General features: G+C 41.9%; 1 protein-coding gene across 1 annotated transcript; it reads right to left on the reverse strand.

The window, feature by feature from the left end:
• Positions 1-8,633: 8,633 nt before the first annotated feature.
• On the reverse strand, positions 8,634-21,034 carry PLEK (pleckstrin). The gene is made up of 9 exons (XM_009072667.1): positions 20,938-21,034; positions 17,465-17,620; positions 15,467-15,648; positions 14,605-14,696; positions 13,618-13,802; positions 12,373-12,477; positions 10,700-10,783; positions 9,747-9,816; positions 8,634-8,890 (listed from the first exon to the last, which is right to left on the reverse strand). The coding sequence occupies exons 1-9, from the start codon at positions 20,983-20,985 to the stop codon at positions 8,751-8,753; spliced, it is 1,062 nt and encodes a 353-aa protein (XP_009070915.1). The 5' UTR covers positions 20,986-21,034; the 3' UTR covers positions 8,634-8,750.
• Between the last annotated feature and the right edge of the window lie 1,864 nt (positions 21,035-22,898).

A 22,898-nucleotide genomic window follows, 5' to 3' on the forward strand; every position in this document is an offset into this window, starting at 1 on the left:
CACCCAGCCTTCTCTGTTACCTCCAGTCTATAACTCCCAGACATTTATCCCCTCTTCCTTTTCTCTTCCTGCCTCTCAGCTGTCAGTTCTTACATATGTCTCAGGATAGAGTTTTTAAATAGAATAATCATTCTGGTATAAATCCTAACACAGTTATTTCACTGTGGACTTAGCTGTAGCTTTTCCACACTCTCATACCAGCATAGGAATCCCTGGTGTCTGTCCTGCCTCTGCCTCTGCCCAGGTCAGTTGGCTGTGCCTCTTTAAACACACAAGGAATTAAACACTCAGCTATTCAGTTAGAGGAGGCCTGGATCTTTAAACCTGGAGTAACAGTGGTGTTAAGTTTCTCATGAAAAATCTGTTACTGAAAGAATCATAGAAGTAATTAAGGACACGTTCTCATGAAAGCAGTTGACTTGCCTTCCCCACTCTGATCCCTTCCTTTAACGGTTTTAATTCCCCCTGGAGATTTCAGTATATCAGTTCTGGTTGTCTGTTCTAGCCATCTCTGCCCCTGCACCACCTACTCAGCCTCTCAGTTCCACTGCGGGTTGGATGTGCTCTCTTCCCTTTAAAGACACCCCAGCAGCATCCATTGCTCCAACCAGTATACTCTTTACGCCAGCTGGATTGGGCTCATCTTTCCCCTCCTACCTGCCAACAAGAGCCACTGAAATGCCAGCAATAGGAAGATTCCACTGGCACCTAAATTAGCACTCATACGTAGGAATCCTTCCTCAGAGATCATCCTCAGCAGCTACAGCCACACCTGTAAAGCTCCCCTAGCAGCCCAGGGCACACGCCAGCTACCCTCATACCACAGTGGGTGGTGAAACCCTTTTTCCGCTCCAGTGCCCAGCTCTTACACCAGTAAAGTTTTTGAGGAAGTGGAAAGTTCTCCTTTAGCAATCCCCCACCAGCTGTCCCACTGCATTCACACACTATTTCTACCCTCCTGCTCAGAAAGTGTCAGCTGCAGAAGGGTGCCCAAGGCATCCATTTCCCACAGCTTCCCGTTCGCTGTCCAGCCTTCCTGCCTGCCCAGCTTTCCTAGGGCAGAGGGACTTTTGGAGAAAGCACGTGAAGCTTGTGCAGTGCAGAGCAAATAGCAAATGTTCTCTGCCCACACACCTCAATTAGGCAACACTGGCTTAAACCAGCCAGGCTTCTGTGAGGAAAATAGGTTTCCCTGCTGCACAGCATGTCCTGAGCTGCTGCACACAGCTGGACATGAGAAAAACCCACACTGAAACTCAATTTGAGGTCAGTATTTTATTTCTGCATCTCCAAAACCACATGCGGTGTTGGAACTTTCCTTGCAACTACTCACTACTGCGGTGCTCCGTTTTTGAAGGGAAGAGTTGACAGTGTGGCTTTATTTCATCATGGTGCAGGATGTGGCTTTGGGCCACTGCCATTACAGAATAAATGAAAAAGCACAAGTTATTTAATCACCACAAACTTTTCTTCATTAGACCACTCCAATTTCAAGGCTAATTTTGTCAAGCATTGCTGCTGATAGGCAGAAACATGCAGATAGGCATGTCTCTATCCTGGTCAGCTTTGGAAGGCACCAAGTTACAAAGTTATCCCAGCTGAAGACAAAACACTTGGGCTTGGGACTGGCATCAGCTGCTTCAGCCCTCCAGAGCTGACAGAAAGGCAATAAAAGCATACAGCTAGGAGGATTTGGGTGGCAGTGGTAGTGGGGTTTTTATTTTTATTTTTTATTTTCCCTCCAAATGAACTTGGGCTGAGACATATCTGACTCCCAGGAGCATGGTGACACTTTGCAGTTGTTTTTCAGCATAATGTACGTTCAGAAAAGCTTGTCTCCAAAACCACAGAAGAAATCACCTGCTGTATTTAACACCACAAGCCACCAGCACCTTCTGATCAGCACAACAACACTAAGGTTTGAGGGTTCAGGGGGAATGTAGAGGTTTCAGGCCTCAGTGCTAAGGGCTAGACCCACTTCTGCTGGTCTATTAAAAAAAACCCCCAAGATACAACTGTGGGTAGAAGGGGGAAAAGGAGAGAGGTGATGGACAGCAAATTCAGAGGTCCCAGGGGACCTACCAAGATGAAATCCAAGAGTACAATTCTATGTACCGGCACGGTCAGCTGCACACACCCCTAACTCCTGGGAATCACCCTGTCCAGCACTGCCACCCATGTCCAGCAACTGTGAATTTGCAAAGGCAGGGGGGAATAAAACCCAGCCTGCTAGAGCATGCAAATTAGGTACAACATTAGCTTCTTGTGACCCATGTTTTAAAATGTTGTTAGAACAGCACATGCTGGTTTTAGTGCACAGCCCTTAAAAACTTTAACAGGCAAAGTGCTGCTGCTTGCCAACACAGGACTGTCGACTGCACAGGATGTTTTGTTGCTGAGACACCACACACTTCAAGTTGTACACATATGCTTCTCCAGATGCCACAGGACACCAGTGGCCATGAGATAATGTATCAGCAATAGCACTAAATATTGCTTTGAGACATCTCAGTGACCTCAAAACATCAAGTACAAAGACCACAGATGGTCTGTTGTACCAAAGATGCTGCCAGGTACCTATGGGAGGATTCACTTTGAAGGCTGAATTGAAGGTATAGGTTGAGCAAGTTGGGAACAGGGGGAGAACTTCAAGCAAACCAGCCACCTTCAGCCTTTAATCCTTATGGGGAAGAAAAGCTAAGAAAGGCAAAATATTTTTTCCAGCAGTATCTAACAGCTAATAAACAAGATATTACAATACCTTGTAAGAACTTTACTCATCTGTTCAATTGAAGGAATAATTTCAATAGCTTCCACTACTTTTCCATCACAAGGCTAAAGAACAAGAGCACTGAATAAATTTAGCTGGGAGATCCCAATACTTGGCCTCTCCAGGTACAGTATGTAGCTATCTGAGACCATAGCTAATAACAGAAATGTGCCTCAAGTTTCCTCTAGTGTGGCTGACCAAACTAAATCAGCTTTTCTAATGCACATTTATTTTTTGAACATCACTGGCCTGTAGAGAATTCTGTCACTGAATTATACTGTCCTTTAAAGTCATTCCAACATACAATTCATCAACATCTGTACTTAGAGATAACAACACTGGGAACTGCTCAAATGCTTAAACAGGGAGACTATGGCAGCAGCCAATACCCATAAAGGAACCACACATCTATGTACAGCATGTGAGTATGAGGAGATGAGACGAGGTTTTGGCTGGGCCAAGGAGGTGACTAATGACCACATGGTATGCTGTAGCCATTCTAAAATGCCATTAGGCATTTATGTTCACTTATCTGAGATCCCCTCTGTGATGCCTAGAAAGCAGAGACACAAGCTCTCTTTCAGGATGTTTAGGACAAAACAGTTTTAAGAAGGAGGATATGGGGTGAAGGGAAGAGGAGAAAGAGGAAACTGAAGATGTAATTTGGATAAAAAAGCCTTCCTTTAAGTAAAAATATTAATTAAAAAACCCAAACCAACCTTATTTTCCACTTATATACCAGATGATAAAATATTTCCTTTTATTAATCAGAAAACTGCATAAGAGTGTTAAATATCTGACGTAAACAACTTTTCCTATTATTCAAAAATATTTCAAACATGTGTTGATTTTGTTACTGTACTTTGACCATCACATATTCAGGAAACACACAGCAACTTCAGCCTTCAGAAACAGGACACCTACATATGCATATAGCAAAGCAATGAAGAACACAACAGATGGTTTCTTGGTGTTGTTTTCATATACTTTAGATGTTTAGACTTTTCCTTATCATGTGGAAGCAGGTACATGAAAAGGCTGATTATAAACTAATACTCTATTAGCCTGCAGTAGGTTGCTCTAGTGTATGTGATAAAGAGAAAGGAGCTAAGGGCAACACTCTGAGAAGAAAGTTCTCAATGTCCTTTCAATATCTGAGTTTAAAGACATGGCGAGATTGGTGTGTCTAGTTGTTTGGGTTTTCTTAATTAAACTAGTCGATCCCCAGCTCCTTCTCTCCCTTGATCACCCCAGTTTATTAATATTCAAGAATTCGGTGAAAGACATACTGAAGGTAAATGTTAAAAAATACTAACATACTCTCCATGCCTTTCAACTGCTGGAAGCAAAATTCCATCAATTTCATTAGCATTTCCCTTTGATTCTTTTCCTCCCTCAATTATTTCAATTATCTTTTAGTGAGTTGCAGAAAGAGGGAGAAAGGTATTGCCATGTTAGAAGTTAGGCAGAGTCTATGCAGAGAAGTGGAGAGTTTTACTATAGCAGAAGTGCAATGAAGTATGAAAAGCAGCATTTTCCTCAGCTTTCATACAGCCTTACTCTCCCTTTCACCAAACTGGAAGGAAAAAAACCAATTAAGGAATTTACAAGAACCAGAAACAAAGTGTGGAAAGCAACAGTTTTGGTTCCAAATGCAAAGCAGGAAGTCTACGTTCTAATACAGAAAAAAACCTCAGCGTTATTTTGGTGCCAAATGAGAAACTCTATTTCAAGAAGTCTGATGAGTAACAACAAAAGAAGAACCTTGTTTTCAGTCAGAGATTTTGAAGGGTGTTTTCCATTTGCTTGGCTTGCCTCCAACCATTTTAAGAGGCAAAGCTCTCCTAAAATACCCTCAAAAAATTATGAAGTAAACACATTCAAATTCTTCGTCATGCATCAAATTCAGACTTCAATTATATCATCATCACACACAATGAAAACAGCTCGCAAGTACAGATAGCAGCTCTCTGCCACATGCTTTTTTCAGGTTGTCCAGGACTAGGATGTGCATCCTGCATCCTGATATTAAAGGGAAAGCATATGACACTTTCATACACTGAGAACTACTCATCTTCCACAATAGTATAGCTATGAATTACTTAATAATCCATAAACTGTATAACCCAGAAGCCTTGAATTTTATTTTATCCTGTTTTTTAAAAAGAACCTCTTGCACATTTATGGCATGTTATTAGCATATAAAAGAACATATATTCCACTTATTTACTTTAAGACAAACTCAACATCATATATTTACCTAAAAATTATACAAGTTGGCAGGCTAAAAGTACTATTTGTTGCACTGCACATTCTGTTTTCTCAGGCTATCAAACCCCAAAACTCCTCCAAGAAAGCTGGCTGAGAGGAAAAGACCAGAGCACACATCTTCCTGTTAGCCAGCAGGAAACCCAGCCAGGAGACAGAAATTTGAAGCCCATCTTCAAGCCTTCTACTGCACAAAGCAGTTCACACTGAACACAGTAAAGTCTTTATACATCAGTGACCACAGCTCAGAAGTGAAAATACATCCACTTTGATAACACAAACTGAAGGCACCCACAGAAATATCCACAACCTGCAGAGGACTGTTATCTACTAATTTTGCTTTTTAAAGTTCCTCTTGTAGTTTCCTACAGTTTTAAAAGACACAAACTGAAAAATAACAACCAAAAAACCAACCACTCCCACTCCATCGCACCCCCAAAAAACTCCCACCCTACTAAACTGATTCTGGCCCCCACCAAAAGGGTTATTTATGGGAATGTTTCTGGATTTTTAGTGTTACCCAAGCCCAAACTCAGAACAAATGGAGGCACATTACAAACAATGAAAAGCACTTACCAAAAGCCCTGTGAAGCAAGTTGTTTAAATTGAAAATAACTTCTTAAATATTTGAGAAGAAATTAGGAAAATAAATAATTGGTGTTTAACATTTGAAATAAAGTGTACTCTAAGATAAAGACAGAAACATACAACTGCAGTGAAAAGTTATGTGCAATACTGCAAGAAGAAATGAAAATAAAAGCTTTGTCTAGAAGACAGGTTTGACAGTAAACATTAGATCATAGCTCAGATGCCTTAACTAGGTTTTTTCCTCTTTCTGAACAACCTTTGATTAAATATTATTCAATAAACTGTTCTATTACTAAAACACATTTTCAGTAGACCCTTAAAACTTCCTGTTAACTATTCTTTCAAATAAAAAGCAAAGACAACACACTGCAAAGAACAGCATGAAAATAACTACATTTAGCAACAAAATAATACCAACTTTACCCTGCAGTAGAAAGCTGCAGGGCAGGGAAAGTAAACAGCTCTTGAAAAACCACTGCTAAAGTCATATTAAGCCAGAACTACATCCATATGTGGTGTTTGTTGAATTACAAGGAGTAGTAACACCTGTGGCTGAGAGCTTGTTGGGCTGTTGCAGGCCTCATATGGATATTATTTTTTCAGTGTGTGTGATTTGCTTTGTCCTCTTTTCTTTTGAGCTATGGAAGTAGGAGTGTTGTGTCTATGTGGGTGTTTTTATGGGTGCATGGTTAGTTAAGTGTTCCCAAAAACCTGATCCTGTCACTGGCAGTCAGTGTTCCAGCAGAGGGAAAACTGCTGGCACAAGATGTGGCAAGACAAACAGGAACTTCAAAGGATCTTTATAGTTATATCATACAAGTCTTCCAGCAACTGAAGGTCACAAATATAGTCTTTATCCACAATGGTTTATTTTTGCTGTCCTTTAGTCTATTAAAATAAAGATTAATTCATGTTATGAGTAAAAAAGAAACTGATGGTAACGTAGTAATCGCTGAGGGCGTACAGTGTGATTTAAATAGCTAGAGGGTGAAAGTTAGAGGAAGCACAACACACGTAGGTCTGCTCTTCTGCTTTCTCCCCTTTCAATTAGCAGTTCCTTGCCTTAGGCCTGCTCTCCTCTTTTGCTAGTACTCAGGATACATGTTGCTTCCCTTTCATACCTTCTGAGTAAATAGGCTGGCCTCATTATCTCTGACAGACTTGTAGTTGCTTTGAAATACTGAATTCCCTTGGACAAGATCTTCCCACTGCTGCCAAGGAGCAGAAACACCTACAAACACTTGTGATCTGGCTTCAGAAGCACTGCCTATAAGGCCAGAGACCCTATGTAATCTGGTACAACCATCAGAGCTCTCCCAAAAATACATTGACTAGCATTCTCTACCTGAGGAAAACACTGTTCATAGGTGGTCAGCCTTGACTGGGTACAAGGAAAACTGACAAGGTCATAGACTGGTATAACTTTTTAGTTTTATTAAAAAGTGGCAGTTGCAGTCTTCCTTTGGTAAGTCAGGCAAGTTTCTGTAGGTTGAATGTGTAGGGTTTTTTCCTTTTTCTGTGCCCTAGGGTATTTTTGGATTAGTGAGCTCTGAAAGCAAAAATAAACAGAGACAAGCAGCAATTATCAAGAAAGCAGGCTGAGCAAACAGTCTATCTTTTTACCATGACTCTTTCTTCCCCAGAATGACAGACCAGGCTTCAGTGATCCTGTCAGCTGGCATGAGGGACAGGAAATGCCTGCCAGAGGCTGATTTCTGCTGGCCTTTCTGCTGGCCATCTTAAATGCAGTGTCTGTCAGCCTGCTGCTCCTGCAAGGCCATATTTCTTTTGGGATAAGCAATGCAAAGTAACAGAGCTTCATGCTCATTAGCTCAGCTACAGGTATAATTACGCAGAACTAAGGAGAAGCTTTTTAGACCAAAGAGATCTGAATAAAATTCTCATGGAAAAGGTAAATTTTTAGATCTGTGAACAGTGGTTCAAATGTTTTGAAGCTTATTTGCCCTTGGAAACATCAGTCTGCACCAGGAACAGTCTACACTCAGAACCTGACATTAACTTGACTTTCAACTCCTGCTTAAACTTTAAGACTTCGAAGTTTGTTTGACTCAGAGTAAGACAAAAATACATGGATTGATCAGGTAAAGTGACCCTACCAAATAGTAACATTTTTTTCAGCTACAGCAAGCACAAGGTTTGTTTTCTATTACTAAGGCACAGAATCAGTAACTGAGTATGTTACTGGAGGTTAAAAAAGAAAAACCTAATCAAAAGCTCTTCATTCAGTAGTTCAAGTAACCAGCCCATGGATCTCTCACCTTCTCCCACAAGATTCTTAATTCAAATACAGGTCAAATCAGCAGTACCTGACAACCCAGCAACTGCTTTGGGCACCTAAATACAGAGAAACAATAGTCCTAGTGCAGATTCTTGTGGAGAAATTTTGCAAAGGTTAAAAGCAGGTGATAAAGAGTTTGAACTGATTCATGTTATGAACACTATGGGAAGGGACATTTCCCCATACTGCTGCCACTGAGTTGTACATGCTTTCCAAATGGTGATTCCATAGCTGCCTGCCTTCTTCCCTTTCTTAATGGGGACAGATTATAAAGGAGTGTATTGGGTTTCTAAGTGAATTGATTCCTTTCCTTAAATCTATGGCATTACTTGTATAGGTGAACAAGTGCTGGAAATATCTGGTAAAGAAGAAAGTGTGAAGTTTGTCTGGGGAAGACTCTGAAATACATGAAAAACCTGAAACATAACACAGGCTGAATGGAAGGTGACTAGCTGAGCTGCTCACAGTCAGTGACACAACTCTGTCCTTTGTCAATGGTGAAATTCTCACCATCAGCTCTGGCAGCAGGGAAAGGTATGAATTACAACCTTCTCAAGGTAGACTGATTACTCTAAGCAGCACACACTAATACAGCATGTTCTGTGTTACAATTTAGTAAAATATTACCATAACACAAGTAAAAAAATGTTAGTTTGTTAGTGCCCACTATAGAATTGAGACTTCCAACACATCCTCACCCCCAGGCCCACAAGCCTTAGGACACCCCTCTGGATGATACTGCTTTCTCTCAGTGAAATACTAAAATTGCTGCTTTGTTTTGAGTAAATATTTTCAGTTGTCTGTCTTCATACTGGCAGATCATCTTCATTTCCCAGTCCTAGAAACAGCCTGGATTGCTTTGATCCATTCTGTACGCTCTGTGGACGAGGCTGCTTGCAAGTAATAGTGGATGTCATTTGCTGTGATGATTTCAAAGAGAATGTTGTCAACATCACACTTCTTGGCTACAGGGAAGAAATAAGAAAGTCAGCTATGAGAGAATAAATTCTTGTACTTAAAATGTTTCCTCCTCTACACTCTCAGAGGATTTCCTTCCTCTCTACAGCTGAGCCTGATCAGGCCTTCACAAAGATTCAGTCCAAGATTGCAAGACTGGTTCCAGGAGATAGGTCTCTCTTGGAGAAACCACCCATGAATTCTGCACATTTCACATTCAGGAGTCTCTGGTTAGTTGGTAGGATGGAAGGGTCTGCAATCCTGCAGATAGGTCATATTCCCCAAACCCTCCCATGCCTTGCCAGCTACAAGATATATAAAAACAAGGTATTTGAGTTCATGTCACATCCAGAATCTCCATTTCTTTTCTGAGATGTCAACAAATTTTCTTGCTGGATGTGATAGTCTGCCTCCCCCACGGAGAGGAGAATGCATGGAATGAGTTTTTCTTGATCTTTGTAGCAACACCTAACCATTGCTGTTCCCACAACTTCTAGTTTTGTGAAGGAACAGAATGTGGACAGTAATAATTTGTCAGCATTACTATTTCTAACATAAATCTTCCATCCCAAATTCATTATAGGAAGAGAACAAACTCAGCTTACTTTGTCTAAAGGCCAGTTACCCAAACACAGGGAAGGTGTCATCCTTTTGATGAGTCTTCCCTAAAGAAGTGACAAAACACAAGATTCCCTATTGCTACCTTTACCCCAGTAATTCAGACAGCAGGAAAGACACGAATTACTAGAATTACTGAATCATTGTACATAGACTGCTTTTGAATAAAAAACCCTCATAAATTCAGGCAGATTGAAAGAATGTACCAAAAACATATTACACGGCTCATTTGATATGGTTCCTTACAGTCTGGCATATCTTCCACTGCTGTCACCACACAGCCTCTCAAGTGAATTGCTCCCAGTGGTTCTTCTCCCTAGGAAGGACATGAAATAAAAATTAAATGCAACAGTTTCAAAACTGTTGACATGTTAATATCTGGCTACAGTTTCAGGATGCAAACAAAAACATTTGCTGTCTAAGTATGTCACCTGGGAAACCAGAGGATCTTCAGTCTGTGTGTGACATGGAGGGTGAGGGGTGTGGTAGGGGGAAGGCTTGTAAATAAATAGGGAATCTCTTTTGGGGTTTAGAATTCAGGATCTGCAGAGTAATTAGCATGGGAACGGGGAGGTCAGACACTCCTCAGTGGTGATTCTTCAGTGTGTCTAGGATGCCTCTGCCAAGGGGGCTGGCACAGCATAAAGCATCTGAACCCCATAACAGTACTGCTGCTGCAGCAGTGCAGGATGAGATAAAACCTGTGGACTGAATCAATCCAAATGCCAGATTTTGAGGAGTAGTTTTTGCCCATGGCAATGCTCCTTCCTTTTTTAGGGCAGGGTTTGGCCTGTTAGGATTACGTAAGAAATGGAATGCCATGTCTCAGCCTGACAGAGCAAGTATCTCAAATATAAACTGCAAAATTACTGTATTGTGTTGATTTGCACTTATGACCTAGTTTGTTTTGACCAAGTGAGAGCACGTGTTTATTCTAATTATTCATAGATAAGAGGCAAGAGCACAGTTCAGTGTTACTTGTTCCCAGGTCTGGGTGGCACTTGCCACCCTGACTTGGCAGCCTCAGAAATCATCCTTCACTCTGCTTTGCTGCTGGATAGCTGGACTGCGTGAGGACAAACAACCCCACTGTCCTGCCTGGCCTTCCCTGTCACACCTTCCCACACAAATACTCAATTCAGACATTCCTACAAGGTGCTGGCTTTAAAACAAACAGAAAAATAAAAAATGTCTCTTACTCCAGCAGGATCATAGTAGTGAAGATATGCAGGATCATCTCTTAAAACAAACTTTCTCACTTTCCAGTTCTTCCTCCGATGTCCCTAGGAAAATTTAAAACCAGGAATGTCATGAACTGCTTTGCCTGCAAGTGCTCACAGTCAGCTAACCCACACAGGAAAGAACAGTCAAATACAAAGGGGAAAAAGCTGAATATTTTGGACAGAAAATATTCAGTGCAGTAAGACTTGAACCTGCCTTTTCTCCATACCTATGTTTTGTACAACAGCTAGACTATCACACTGGTTTCTCTTTTTATTTTTATTCTACAAAGCAGGAGAGCTTGAATACAGGACATTCCCCTAAACACATAGCCTGGTAGCTATGACATTCACACAAGGTCTGTCAGAACTGGGTTTAAGTGCTTGCCAGAAAACATCACTGCAAAGCGCCTTGAAGGAAGGTTCCTTGAACTATTGGCATGAAGGAGCTGAAAGTTCTTCTCTCCCTGCAGAGATAACAATAAAAAAAGGCTTATCTGTCTTAAGCACCCTGGAGGGCTGAGAAGCTCAAGCAGAAATAACACCACCCTCAGGCATGGCACCCATAGGTGCCTCATTGCCTGTTTTCAAGATGAAAAGGTGGGTGAGGAAAGTCTAGATCTGCTGAAAGCATCTCAGCGGAAGCTGTGACTCTTCCACGAACTGACCCACAACTCACTGAAGGTGACCAAGTGCAGACTATCACTCATGGAAGGTTGTCATGATTCACTTCCTCTCAGCATTTCAAAATACTAGTTTCTCAACTGGCCACACTGTTTGAAAGGAAATTCTTACTAGCTAGGCAGACGTAAAGGTGACAAGGTTAAAGAGCAGCAGGACTTGGATCTAATTTCTTCCATTGCTTTTGGGTAATCTGATTGAGCAACAGAAATATATGTAAGCATCGCCAAAAAGGTCTTAGGTTCTCAAGGACTATTTTAACAGTGAAGTTTCAGACTCTATATTAGGAAGTATTTCTTTAGAGAGAGGGTGATCAAGCACTGCAACAGGTTTCCTAGAGAGGTGGTCAATACCCCATGTCCGACAACATGTAAGAAGCATTTGCACAATGCCTCTAACAATGTGCTTTAACCTTTGGTCAGCCCTGAAGTAGTCAGGCAGCTGGACTAGATGATTGTTATAGGTCCCTTCTACCTGAGCTATTCTATTCATTGTAGAATCCTGATTTGCCTTCAGTTCACTAATATCTGCTTGCAACGGCCTTGGAAAGTAAGGCATTTACCATGACATTCACTGTACTGCTTACAGGTTTGCTGGAAAGGAAGGTACACTGTCATCTTCTGTCTTATAGATTAAATATTGGTGACTGAAAGGACTCCTTTGCTCAGGTATTTTTGCATTGTACCAATGACTTGTCACACCTCCTGCTAGCACTCTTTCTTAATTAAAGCTATAACCCATCTTATTTTGTGGTAAGAGCAATAAACCTTGCAACTTTGGGCAAGAGCCCTGCTGCCATGCTACAGCAAGTGTTCTTTGTGCAAAGGCAAGAGGGAGAGAGATGAAACCTGTCAAGTAGGGAGGTGGCACAGGCTAGTTCTCTCTTCTCTAAAGCTTTTAGGTGTGAAACAATAATTTTGTACCCATGTAACATTATCCCAGTGACAGGATGGAACATGTGCTGTACTCACCTGTTTCAGCAAACATCCTTGTTTCACTATTGTGCCTCTGAATTCTTCTTTCATAACCACATCATCATCACTGGAATATCCCTCGCAGAAAAACCCACTGTCTGGCTGCAGGAGAAAAGTCAGAAGTTACACTGTGGCTGCATGTTTATGTACACTTACAAATCTAGCTTCTCTTTGGCTTCCCACCATCCTGTTTTTTGCCACTCTCCAAAAAATCAAACCTTTTACTGTAAAAATCTCCCAGTGAAGTTGAGGGACTCTCCAAGTCACCATGGAAGCATTTTGGTGTGAGGTGGGACTACACTTCTCTGATATAAGTCAGACATTGACTTTCTGTGGCCTCCTCACATCACATTAGTATTGACTCAAACTAGAAACAAGCTGAAAGCCAGCAGAGCACCCATGGGCTGCCAGGAGAAGCATCCCAGGTAGCTACAAACTGTGATGACCACAAGGCTGCCTTCACCAGCAGTGTCTCTGCTTCCCTTGCTGCACAGGTAAAGTTGCCCTAACACAGACACGTTCTAGGAAAACAAATGGAATAATGGGAGAGTTATTTTACTGAAGTCAAGTGGTAAATATAAAAAGATTTGTAATATCAATTTACTTGTTTTTAATTCACAGAAGGCATATATTTTGTTGGCATAAGTCCGTAAAACAGTATTTGGCTGTGAATTGATATTGTAAGTTCTTCAAATCAACCTGCAGAATATGAAGCAGTAAATGGAAAAGGCTGGGTGTGATATCCAGGCTTGGTGATACTGGAGAGTATTAAAAATTTTTACTTCTCACAGGCAAACTCTGTGTGTGTGTACACTCACACAGAGTCAGATTTGATGGCTCTGCACAAAAACAGGTTTGTAGCTTGTGCCAGCCAGTCTGTGAAGCCTGATGATGATGAACTACTCTCTTCCCTCCCACTGAATCATGAGGAAAACCAATGTCTAAATCCTGGTCACTGGTGCAATTACCAGGAGCGAAGTCTAAGTTAAAAAAGGAGTCAGTTTGGTCTCAACACTCAATTCACACTTAGGATTGTGCCGGGGGGGGGAAAAATGTCCTGGTTACAAATGTTAAAGTGAGCCAGTTCATTCTGAGTATCAGAAGAGAAAGACAACTAACATGGATCTCTCCATTTCTGTACAATCAATATTTACTGCAGGATTTAAGAAGCCCAATGGGATCCCGAGAAAATCAGAGCATCAGTAAGTCTAGACAATAAAAAAAACATAATACAATGCTCACAAAGTAATAATAGGCATCGCTGAGATCTAAGAAGGGGGTGTCTGACAATCCCTCAGCAGCAGCCTTGGATGCATCCCCAGCAGGCTGTAGGTAGCCTTCACTCAAGAGGGAAGAGGCAAGCATGAGACCTTCTCTGCGATTCCGGATGGAGTTGCTAGACACCAGCCAGTCAATCACACAAGTGCCTGGTTACAAAGCAACAAAATATCAGCCACAAACCAAGATAGACATGAAGAAGCCTAAAACTAAACAGGCAACAATCCTGCTACATCTATTCATCAGTCTCCTGAAAAATGTTCTGTGTGACAACACAGGGAGCTAATCTGGAAAGGCTCCTGAGTCATCCAGCGGGGTACAGCCATTCCAGTTGATGGCAGGGGCCAGTACAGCCCTTGAACACTGTGCCTGAGAGAGAAGAGATCAGGGAGGAGATGCAGGGCTCAGCTGGGAAGCCTCATGGGCAGGAACTGGGGCAATATGAAGGACAGCCAAGCCTGGGAAAGGCAGTCTTCCAGGCTGCTATGTTACTGACACAGAGTGACTTTCATAGAATCACAGAATTGTTGAGGTTAGAAAAGACCTCCAAGATCATCAGTCCAACCGTTAACACCGCTGTGTCCACCACTAAACCATGTCCTCAAGTACTACATCCACATGTTTGTTGAGGACCAACAGATTTGACTTGGAGCAGAACAGGAATTACAATGTGACACAGTTTGGTGATGAAAAGTTCAGAATGGAATAATTTTTCTGGAGTTGTGTTTCACACAACTTAATCTACTCAAAATATTTACTTCAATCTTTCTGACACTGGTTAAATTTCTTCCTTCTATCTCACTGTGACCATAACTGATCACTTTTACAAGATCCATCCCTTGAGCACCTCCTGGTTCTCTATGGTCTACAGAGCTTGGGGCTGTTTTATCTATTGCTTCTCAACCCTGTGCTCCCTTTATTGTATGGAATAGAGGGACAAGAGCTCCTTACCTGTAAAGCAGTGATTGAACACCTTTTTATCCTTTTCCAGCTTCAGTTCCTTTATTCCCTTTTCAGGATCTTTCATTGAGAGGTACAAAGCACTGTGCATAAAAAGAATGTCATTGTCATTCATTGGGTCTTCATGTTTTGTTGGCACATGCCTCTCCACAGAGCTGTAGCATGGCTTAGTTTAACCTCCTGAAAAGTTTCAAGTTACAAAGCCTGGATGTCTCACTACATCACTGTCACAGCTGTGGGAACAGAGGGTGTAGCTCACGAATGGTTCACCACACACCCCTATTTTGAGAATGCAACAACGTGTGGTGACTGTAGTGTGAACAGAGGAACACTCACTGCTGAGGCACCTTCCCAGGGCCCCACAGCCTCAGTGCAAGTAGGAGAGCTCACTGCTGTGCTATGTGTTCCCCAAAGGTCCTGGGCCGAGCAGAAAACCTGTCAGTGTGACCTCCTCAAAGCCTGCATGCTCTCGGAGACACTAAGTAACCTCAGTGAACCCTGGTGTAACTTACTTCCTCCTGCCTAGTTTGCACTAACCTAATTCCTTGGACCTTGCTGGGAGGAAAGAAGCTACACTAGTGCTCAGAAATCTCCTTATCAGCAAAATCCTTTGATAAATAAGCATGTTTTGATAAATTATGATGTGTTTAAAATGAGCTTCACAGTTCTGATTGCTAGCTCATTTCTGCCGCATTGTACAATTGAAACTTTTAGTCATGCATAAAGGTCTGTGAGAGAAACCAGAGAGGTGGCATGGACAGAGACACTCATAGATCTTCCAGACCACGGTTACATATCTGACACACTGCCTGCAGATGGAAGTAAATGGGGGAGCAGAGCTGTGAGAACAAACCTCAGGTTGATTGTTTCAGGCAGTCTGATAGACTTTCTTGTGGATTTTCTGGCAAACCTCTGGCCTCCATCTATGCAACGAATTGCTTTCTTGATATCCTGCACCCAGGCATCTCTCTCCTCCAGGTAGGCAGCTTGAAAAAAATGGTCCTGCTGCTTGGCTGCAGTGAGCTTGAAGACAAACTGGAATGATAAATTATGGGTTTTTTAAAAGTTAGTTTGGTGTAGCCAGTTGGGCATGATTAATCTAGTACCACCACAACATACAGCCTACCTGTGCCAAATGGACTATGGAAAATGCCTTAGAACAACAGTTAAATTCAAAAAACCCTGAACAAAAACATGACCAAGCAGTGCAGGTAACTGACATCTTTTCTTACTGCCCTGTAAGTGATCCTGACATTGTCAGAACAGCCAAGGTGAGTGGCACTGATATAGCTGCTGATTCTAACCTTTTCTTGGAAGTTCAACACAGCTGGAATGCTGAAGCACACAGCCCATGCAGGCTTACAGTGGGTGTACGTTTGTCTTAAAGACACATGAACAGTCTGAAGGAGAAAAAATACCCCACATCATGCTGCTCAGCTACTGACTCATAAGGGGAGAAAAGGTCACAGTCACACTGGAGAGTAGTTGAGCACATTTGCAGCCTAACAGAACTTTAAGGGCTTAGTAGGGAGATGATACAACCAACCCTTATGTCTTAGGAACACTACCTGTCTAAACACACTAGCAACAATGAAAAGACTGTATTTTCCAAAAATGAGAAAAGATCCCTTCTCCCCATACCTCAGATACAGAGTAAGAAGTGCTGTGCTGAGGCTTGTTAATTAGATAATGTAGGAACGTGGTTTCAACTCAGCAGAATTAGAACCAAATGGGTGCAGATACACTCCATTTCTGTCCCTTTATTTGGTTACTTAATGTTCCTGCCCCGTGCTTTAGTCCCTAGAGGTAACTATGCCTCACCTTATTACTCACAGCACAGGATTAACAGCAATCTTTATTCTCTGCCCCATCCTTTTCTTGTGCTGCCTCAAAGATGGCCTGTAGGTTAAGAGCCCCTTTTTCTTAACAGATGTAAGTCTAAATAGACTTTGTAAGAATCAAGGTGGGGTTTTATTCATATGAGTTCTGCACAAAAAAAAAAAAAGAAGTAGAAGAAAGAAAATAAGGCAAAAGAAAACCTAGCAGGTCCAAACATGACACAAGGGACCTTGACTCCATTTACCACAAAACCTAAGGACAGGTCTTACTCATATGAGAAAGTGAAGTTTGCTGTCTTGTGCAGTCTTTCACACTTTTTTTCTATTTTTCTAATGCTCTCAGAGGTTCCTGTCTTTAGTCAGGCATCTCTGTGGTAAAATTTGTTTAAACTGTAGTTGGATAATCTTCCAGATTCTGGAACAGTGTCAGAGGAATTCCTGGAGGTTTAATGCCTATTTGATGAAACCAAGTTGACAAATAACAAATGACTGACTAAAGATATGATTCTTTGCTCATACTAGAAATTCTGTTTGACTGACAACTGTTTTTCAGGAAACCTGTAACAAAATATGATTGTCACAGCATTTATCTCCTTCCTATCTAAGTTGTTGCTCTTTGACAATAAATAGATGCTTCCACTGCTCATGGGATAGTTTCCCACATCTTTATTCTGTGGCAGCTAGATTTATCTTTAATACAGGAGTTGTTGCCATTCAGCTGCAAAGTGTCCTCTCACCAATAAAATTTAGCTCTGCTCTCTAACAGACTCAGAGATTTTTAAAAAATATGCAAAATTAAAAAATACAAACCCCAACACTTTCTGAATTAGTCCTCTTGAAGCATCCTGAATTCAAATATTGTACAAGTCCAAGCCTGCTTGTGATCTTCTAAGACAAGTGAGAGTCACTACTTGGATGAGTGCAAGGAATTTGTAACCATCAGCCTTCTGCCCCTTTAGTGCCTCCAGAAGTAAAAGTATACTGCCAAACATTGTTATGAAAAATGTACTTACCATTCTTTTGCCAAAATCTTGGCATGGACTGTTAATAGAGCTTCCTTTTAGTGGGATCATCCCTTTGGGACTGTTGTCAGCCTTCCGCTTGTAGAATTCAATTCCATCTTCTAAGAGCACAACCCACATTGGCTTCCAGGTATTAAACATGCTGCCCTGCATCAATAAATCACTGTGCATGTTATGTTCAATGAATCACCCTTCACATGATATGTAATGATGATATGACCTTCCAGGGAGTGTCTGACTGATGCTAAAATAACTGCAATTAGTGTCTCAAGGGGAAGACACCACAACCACACCCATCTTACTCTGCAGTTAAACGTTGTTCTTATTCTTCTGACCACCACTAATTTCCCTTGTAGTCACCCTAGACACGAGTTTTTCCAAATTTGCATGACCTGCCACATCAGGCTTCTCATCAGTACCAATTAGTCTCAACCACTGTCTTCAAGGTGACATAGTGGCAATATTAAGAATAATCTCTAAATTTCTGAATTTGAACTGGGACTTTAGGACTGACACATTAACACAGGCATGCTGTGCTATACTTAGGACTTGATGCTACAATACAGTCAGTCATGAAGGCTTGGCTGTCTGATAAGAAAACACACATCTCAGAGGACTTCTAACCATATAAGAACAAACTAAGAGTAATGAATAGTTTAAGGGCCTGAGGCTGCAGACCTCCAGCTGCTGTGGTGAGGAATCAAAGGGCTTCATTTCATCTTTTAAAGCTTTTACTTCCTATTCCTGAAATGCAGCTGTTAGATCCAATGAATGCAGAGATAAAGACAGGGCCAGACCCTGTATATAGTGAAATACAGAGCAAAATTCTTAGGGACAATGAGAAGAACAACCTGTTTCTGTGTTGAGCACAATTAACTGCTAGAATTACCAAGCCTGTTCTACTCCAGCTATACAGCCTCTCTGGTCCTGCCTGCAACCCCAGATACCCAAATGACATAGTGCTCAGCCAAATGAACATTTAGATATGCTGAATACCAAGAGCTCTCCTGAAGAGTTACCAAAGCACAACCAGCATTAGTGGGCCCCAAATCAGAGGCCATTCATCAAAACTATTAGCTTCCCTTGCTCTTTCTGTTACAGAGAGAGACCCAAATTTATCCTCCTCCTGCCACAACTCCACAGCATCCCTGTCCTCCTCAGACCATGATGTCTGAGCAGTGCCAAAGCTGCAGGTAGAAGTGAGGCAGCTACTGCTGTGCTGTGCCAATGGCTTGTTGTTGTTTGTTAAACCTGAGAGCTGAGCAGAGTTACTTACATTTGCATTTTGTATTTCTGCAGAAGTGAATAGGGCAGAAACATCCTTAGTCATCTTTATTTATTCTCCAAACGAACCCTTTGTCTGTCACATCCTTTTTTATGCTGACCCACCTTCCAATTACAGGCTGGAGAGAGAAAATCACCAGCTGAGATCTTACTAAGAGCAGGACCTGGACCTTCTTCCAGCCTCTACAGCCCTCACTGGCAGCAGAAGGTGCCCCACAAATGAATGGTCCCTTCCAAAGGAAAGTCACTGTTCTGGGGGTTCTCTGGAAACTCAGCTAAAGGAGGAAACTACAAAAAGGAGCCTCATCTGGGCACCACGTATGTGTTGACTGTTGTTTTCTTTTGATTCTTTTACTTTTTTTTTTAATAAGCCATAAAAGTTAACTTTTTTTTTGAGAGTCCAAACTGACCCCCACTGGTTGGTTTTCTGCTACAAAGTCAATTAGAATGATGAGATATGATAAGAACTGGTGCAAATTCCTTTTGCTTGTGAGTTTATCACACCTTACAATATCTCTGCTCACAAACAGACAAGTTCAGTACTTCCTGAAGTCTGGACTCTGACATGTTTTACCAATGGAAGCCACTGCAAACCAGTGTTAGACTCAGATCCACACCATCAGCAAACCCAAACATGGTCACATTGTTCTCACTTAAAACATATCATGAAAGACAAGCAAGCAGGATCTAGATTTGATTTTCCTGGACTAAAAATCAAACTGCCCCACCCACTCAAAAGATACAGATACCAGATACAGACCATTCCTTGAATTGCTCTCTACATCATTAACGACTTAAAAAAACCATGCAACTTCCCTATCATAGAAAACGTTCTTTTTACAGCATCTGCAGCACTGCAAGATTAGAAAATTATCTGTTCCTTATGCTCAGATCACACAAGGGCCCCCAAACATACAGAGGTTTAAGCAGACCTTCAGACATTGAAGTCTGAACCCACATTTACTGGAGATGACTGTCCCAGCTAAAGCACTGACCCCCACGCACAACACTGTTCCCCAGACTAATTTAAATATCAAGAGGAGAAAATCAGTGACAAATGGCCTTCACTCTGCAAAAAAGAGCTGTGACTGCATGGGTGACTCCTTTGGGAGGTCAAATCCTTGTTTTCACTTGACAGCCATAAAGGAGAGCAGAAGAATATATAATTAGCTAGAAAGGTTAATCAGGAGCATGCTCATCCTTGCTGGAAGCTCTGGTTGTGGAATTTGCATCAGCCCCAGTGAAGTATCAAACAGCTGGTACCCATCTGATCTGTATTCTCAGCTCCTTTTGCCCTCCAGCCCTCCTCTGGCACAATGCTGCTGCTCCTCACCACCAGCATAAGCTCACTGGAGTCACCTCTGAGGCTGCTCTAGGTAATTCCCTGTTCCCATTGCACAAGCATCCAGCAGCAACTTTAGTAGTATCTGCATAGAGACACTTTTTGGGAACCCAGCACCCACAGGAATGTGAGAGACTGACACTGGCACATCTGTATGCATCTTTTCCATGGCATACCCAACTAGGCACACAGTTTGGGATTATCCAGTGTGTAAGTTTCCAGCCATTCCCCTGTCATGGATAAATATAGTTTGTGGGCCAATTGCTCCATATATCAGGCTGTTGGAATGAGAGATCTGTCAAGCCTGTTCTATGCAGACTACACTCTCCTTCCTCATGACACCATCACTGCAGCTTTGTCATTCCTTTATGAACTTCCTTTCAGTGTCAGTGGACTGAGGAGTGGTCTAGTCCATCCAGCTGTTTGAATGACTTAAATTCTTGTTTTCATGAGCAGAGACAGCACAGGAGAGAGCTTCTCTTTTGCCCCAGGACCTACACTGCTTAGTTAGGCTGCTTTAAGTCAGACTGATCTCACTAGGGATTTAAATGAAAGTTAAGACTCCAGAGCAAAGGTTGCTGTGGGGCAGTGACTGCCTTCCCAAAGAAGGGAAGTGCCCATGGCCCCACACACTGCCTCTAAGACAAGGTTATCTAACCTCTTTATTCTCACTATGCTTCCTTGATGTTTAACTCAGCAATTAAGTACAATTGAGTAAGCTGTGGCCATTTCTAGCCATTACCTGTTTTGCCAAGATTTCACAGCGTGTGTCACTACACCTCCCCAGCCTGTTCAGAGTTAGTTTTCTCTTCCACTCAGTCCAAAACTGCCCACTTACCTTCTTAACCAAGTAGCCCTCCCTTATGCGTGTCGGTTCCCGCTCCATGACTTGAGTGATCCTGGTCTCAGTCCTATCAGCACTGGCAGCTAAGTTCCTCTGGCAGAGAAGTCTGTGGGCTGGTGCTTTTACAGTACAGCTGTGTCATTTCACAAGTTCTCTGCCTGCTAATCACAAGTCCATTTCCTCTTACAGAGTGAGAGAGAGGGAAATGCAGAAGCACATGGGTATTTATAGTCTGCCTCTGACAGAACAGGCAACAGCCTGACAAAACCCTCAGCCATATCAAACGCAGCCAGCCTTGATGACAGAATCCTGGGAAATTAAATAAGCACTTTAGGGCCCAGTCCCAAAAAATTGGGCCCACTCAGCAAATACATGAACTCTTGCAAAACAACAAACAGGATACTGCACTGCTGCTTGGTCCATGCCACAGGGATGTCAGAGACAGGTTTGCAACTCACCAGTTCTTTCACTTCATCCTGTCTTCAAAATCTGACTCCCAGTGGGTGAGCACGTGGGGTCTGGCAGCAAGTCGGATGGTCCTTGCTTTGTTAATGAGGATGCATCCTCTGCTGATACAAGAAAATTTTTTTTCAGATTTGATCAGCTTTTGGAGTTCGATGCTGAGGCTTCCCAAAGAGGTCAGCTGTGAAATAGGCATAAATGGATTAGACCAGTGCATTACATAAAATACTGACTGCAGAATGCCACTTTCTACAAGCATCTTTTTCTTGCTGAAGAGCTCATTTGGCTCTATTTGGTGAAAGACAAGGCAAACCCATAATTTTTGGTATATATCAGAGTCACAATCCCTCTTCCCCATACAGAAGGAGAAGTGGGGGTATATGGGAGGCAATAAGGAGGCTGCTTCATTGCCAAGAGCAAAGTGTTCTCCCAAGCACAAGATTCCAAATCATTTTTGCATTTAAGCCCATTCATAAAAGGGTTCAGCCCAGGGTGACTCCATTTGTCACCTGTGCCACTTGTAAAGATCTCTAAACAGGGACATTTTTCACAGACAGAAATTCCTGCTCTCTGTTTGACTCTCTGTTTGCCTCAGTGTTTACTCAGAAGTACACACAAGTCTGGCAAGGTCTGTGATAGAGGAGCAGAGGGTTAGAAGAGCCCTCAGAGACTTTTTCTAGCCATTCCTCACTGATGCCTGTTTAGTGGTTCTACTACAGCTAAGACTTGACTCCTTCCTTGGTTATCTGTATTACTGCTTCACTGTCCCAACTGCTGTTTGTTTCTCCTCACTGTCCAAATTGAGATTTTCCTTTCTAGACCTCTCTCAACTAGCTGCTGCTCAAATGTTCTGTCCAGTCTGTTCTGCAGGCAGAGCACCTATCTGCACCACCTATCTCAGGTTAGACACTTTGTAGTGCATTCTGTCCAATGCATATATTTTTTTGATGATTTCACATTGTTTGGGGCTTCTAAAACCTACAGTCTCAGTACATTGTTCTCTTGCTCATGTAAATCATGCTATTGTGAGAATCTGATTGATATTAAAGGCCCTACTTGCTGACCAAGCCAGTCATCTGCAGTATGCAAATCAAAGACTTTCCAATTCTCTGGCTGTCAAGTGCACTTGAAGTCAACAAACAGATTTTAAAATTATTAGAGACAGAAACTCACACTGAGCTAATAAAAAATTCATGCTCTTTAGAGCTAAAAGTAAAAATTTACCACTAAAAAGTGATCAAAATGCTTGTGTCACATTTACAGTAGAGAATTCGCCTACCAGATTTAGGACCTGCAATGAACTTCAGATGCATTCCCAGAGCAGAGATGATCTAACTGAATTTCCCATAAGCCTTAAAATTATGCTTGATAGACTGGAGAGCTTGTAGACTTCTCCTGTATAATATCTTTTTTGGGCACTAATTCCTTTTACTTTAAGAAGGTGTATTATTTCCTTCTCTTCCCTTTCATTCCGATGGTTCCATCTTTGGGAA

The sequence above is a fragment of the Acanthisitta chloris genome, unplaced genomic scaffold (assembly GCF_000695815.1).
Source record: "Acanthisitta chloris isolate BGI_N310 unplaced genomic scaffold, ASM69581v1 scaffold17484, whole genome shotgun sequence".
In the NCBI taxonomy this organism is placed as follows: domain Eukaryota; kingdom Metazoa; phylum Chordata; class Aves; order Passeriformes; family Acanthisittidae; genus Acanthisitta; species Acanthisitta chloris.

Excerpts from the sequence above, each read along its gene's own strand:
- PLEK (XM_009072667.1), bottom strand. The coding sequence starts at position 20,985 with ATGGAGCGGGAACCGACACGCATAAGGGAGGGCTACTTGGTTAAGAAG. Across the intron at positions 10,784-12,372 it reads AAGGATGTTTGCTGAAACAG|GGACATCGGAGGAAGAACTG; the intron begins GTGAGTACAGCA and ends AAATTTTCCTAG. Across the intron at positions 8,891-9,746 it reads AGTGGAAGATATGCCAGACT|CCAAGAAGTGTGATGTTGAC; the intron begins GTAAGGAACCAT and ends TCTTCCCTGTAG.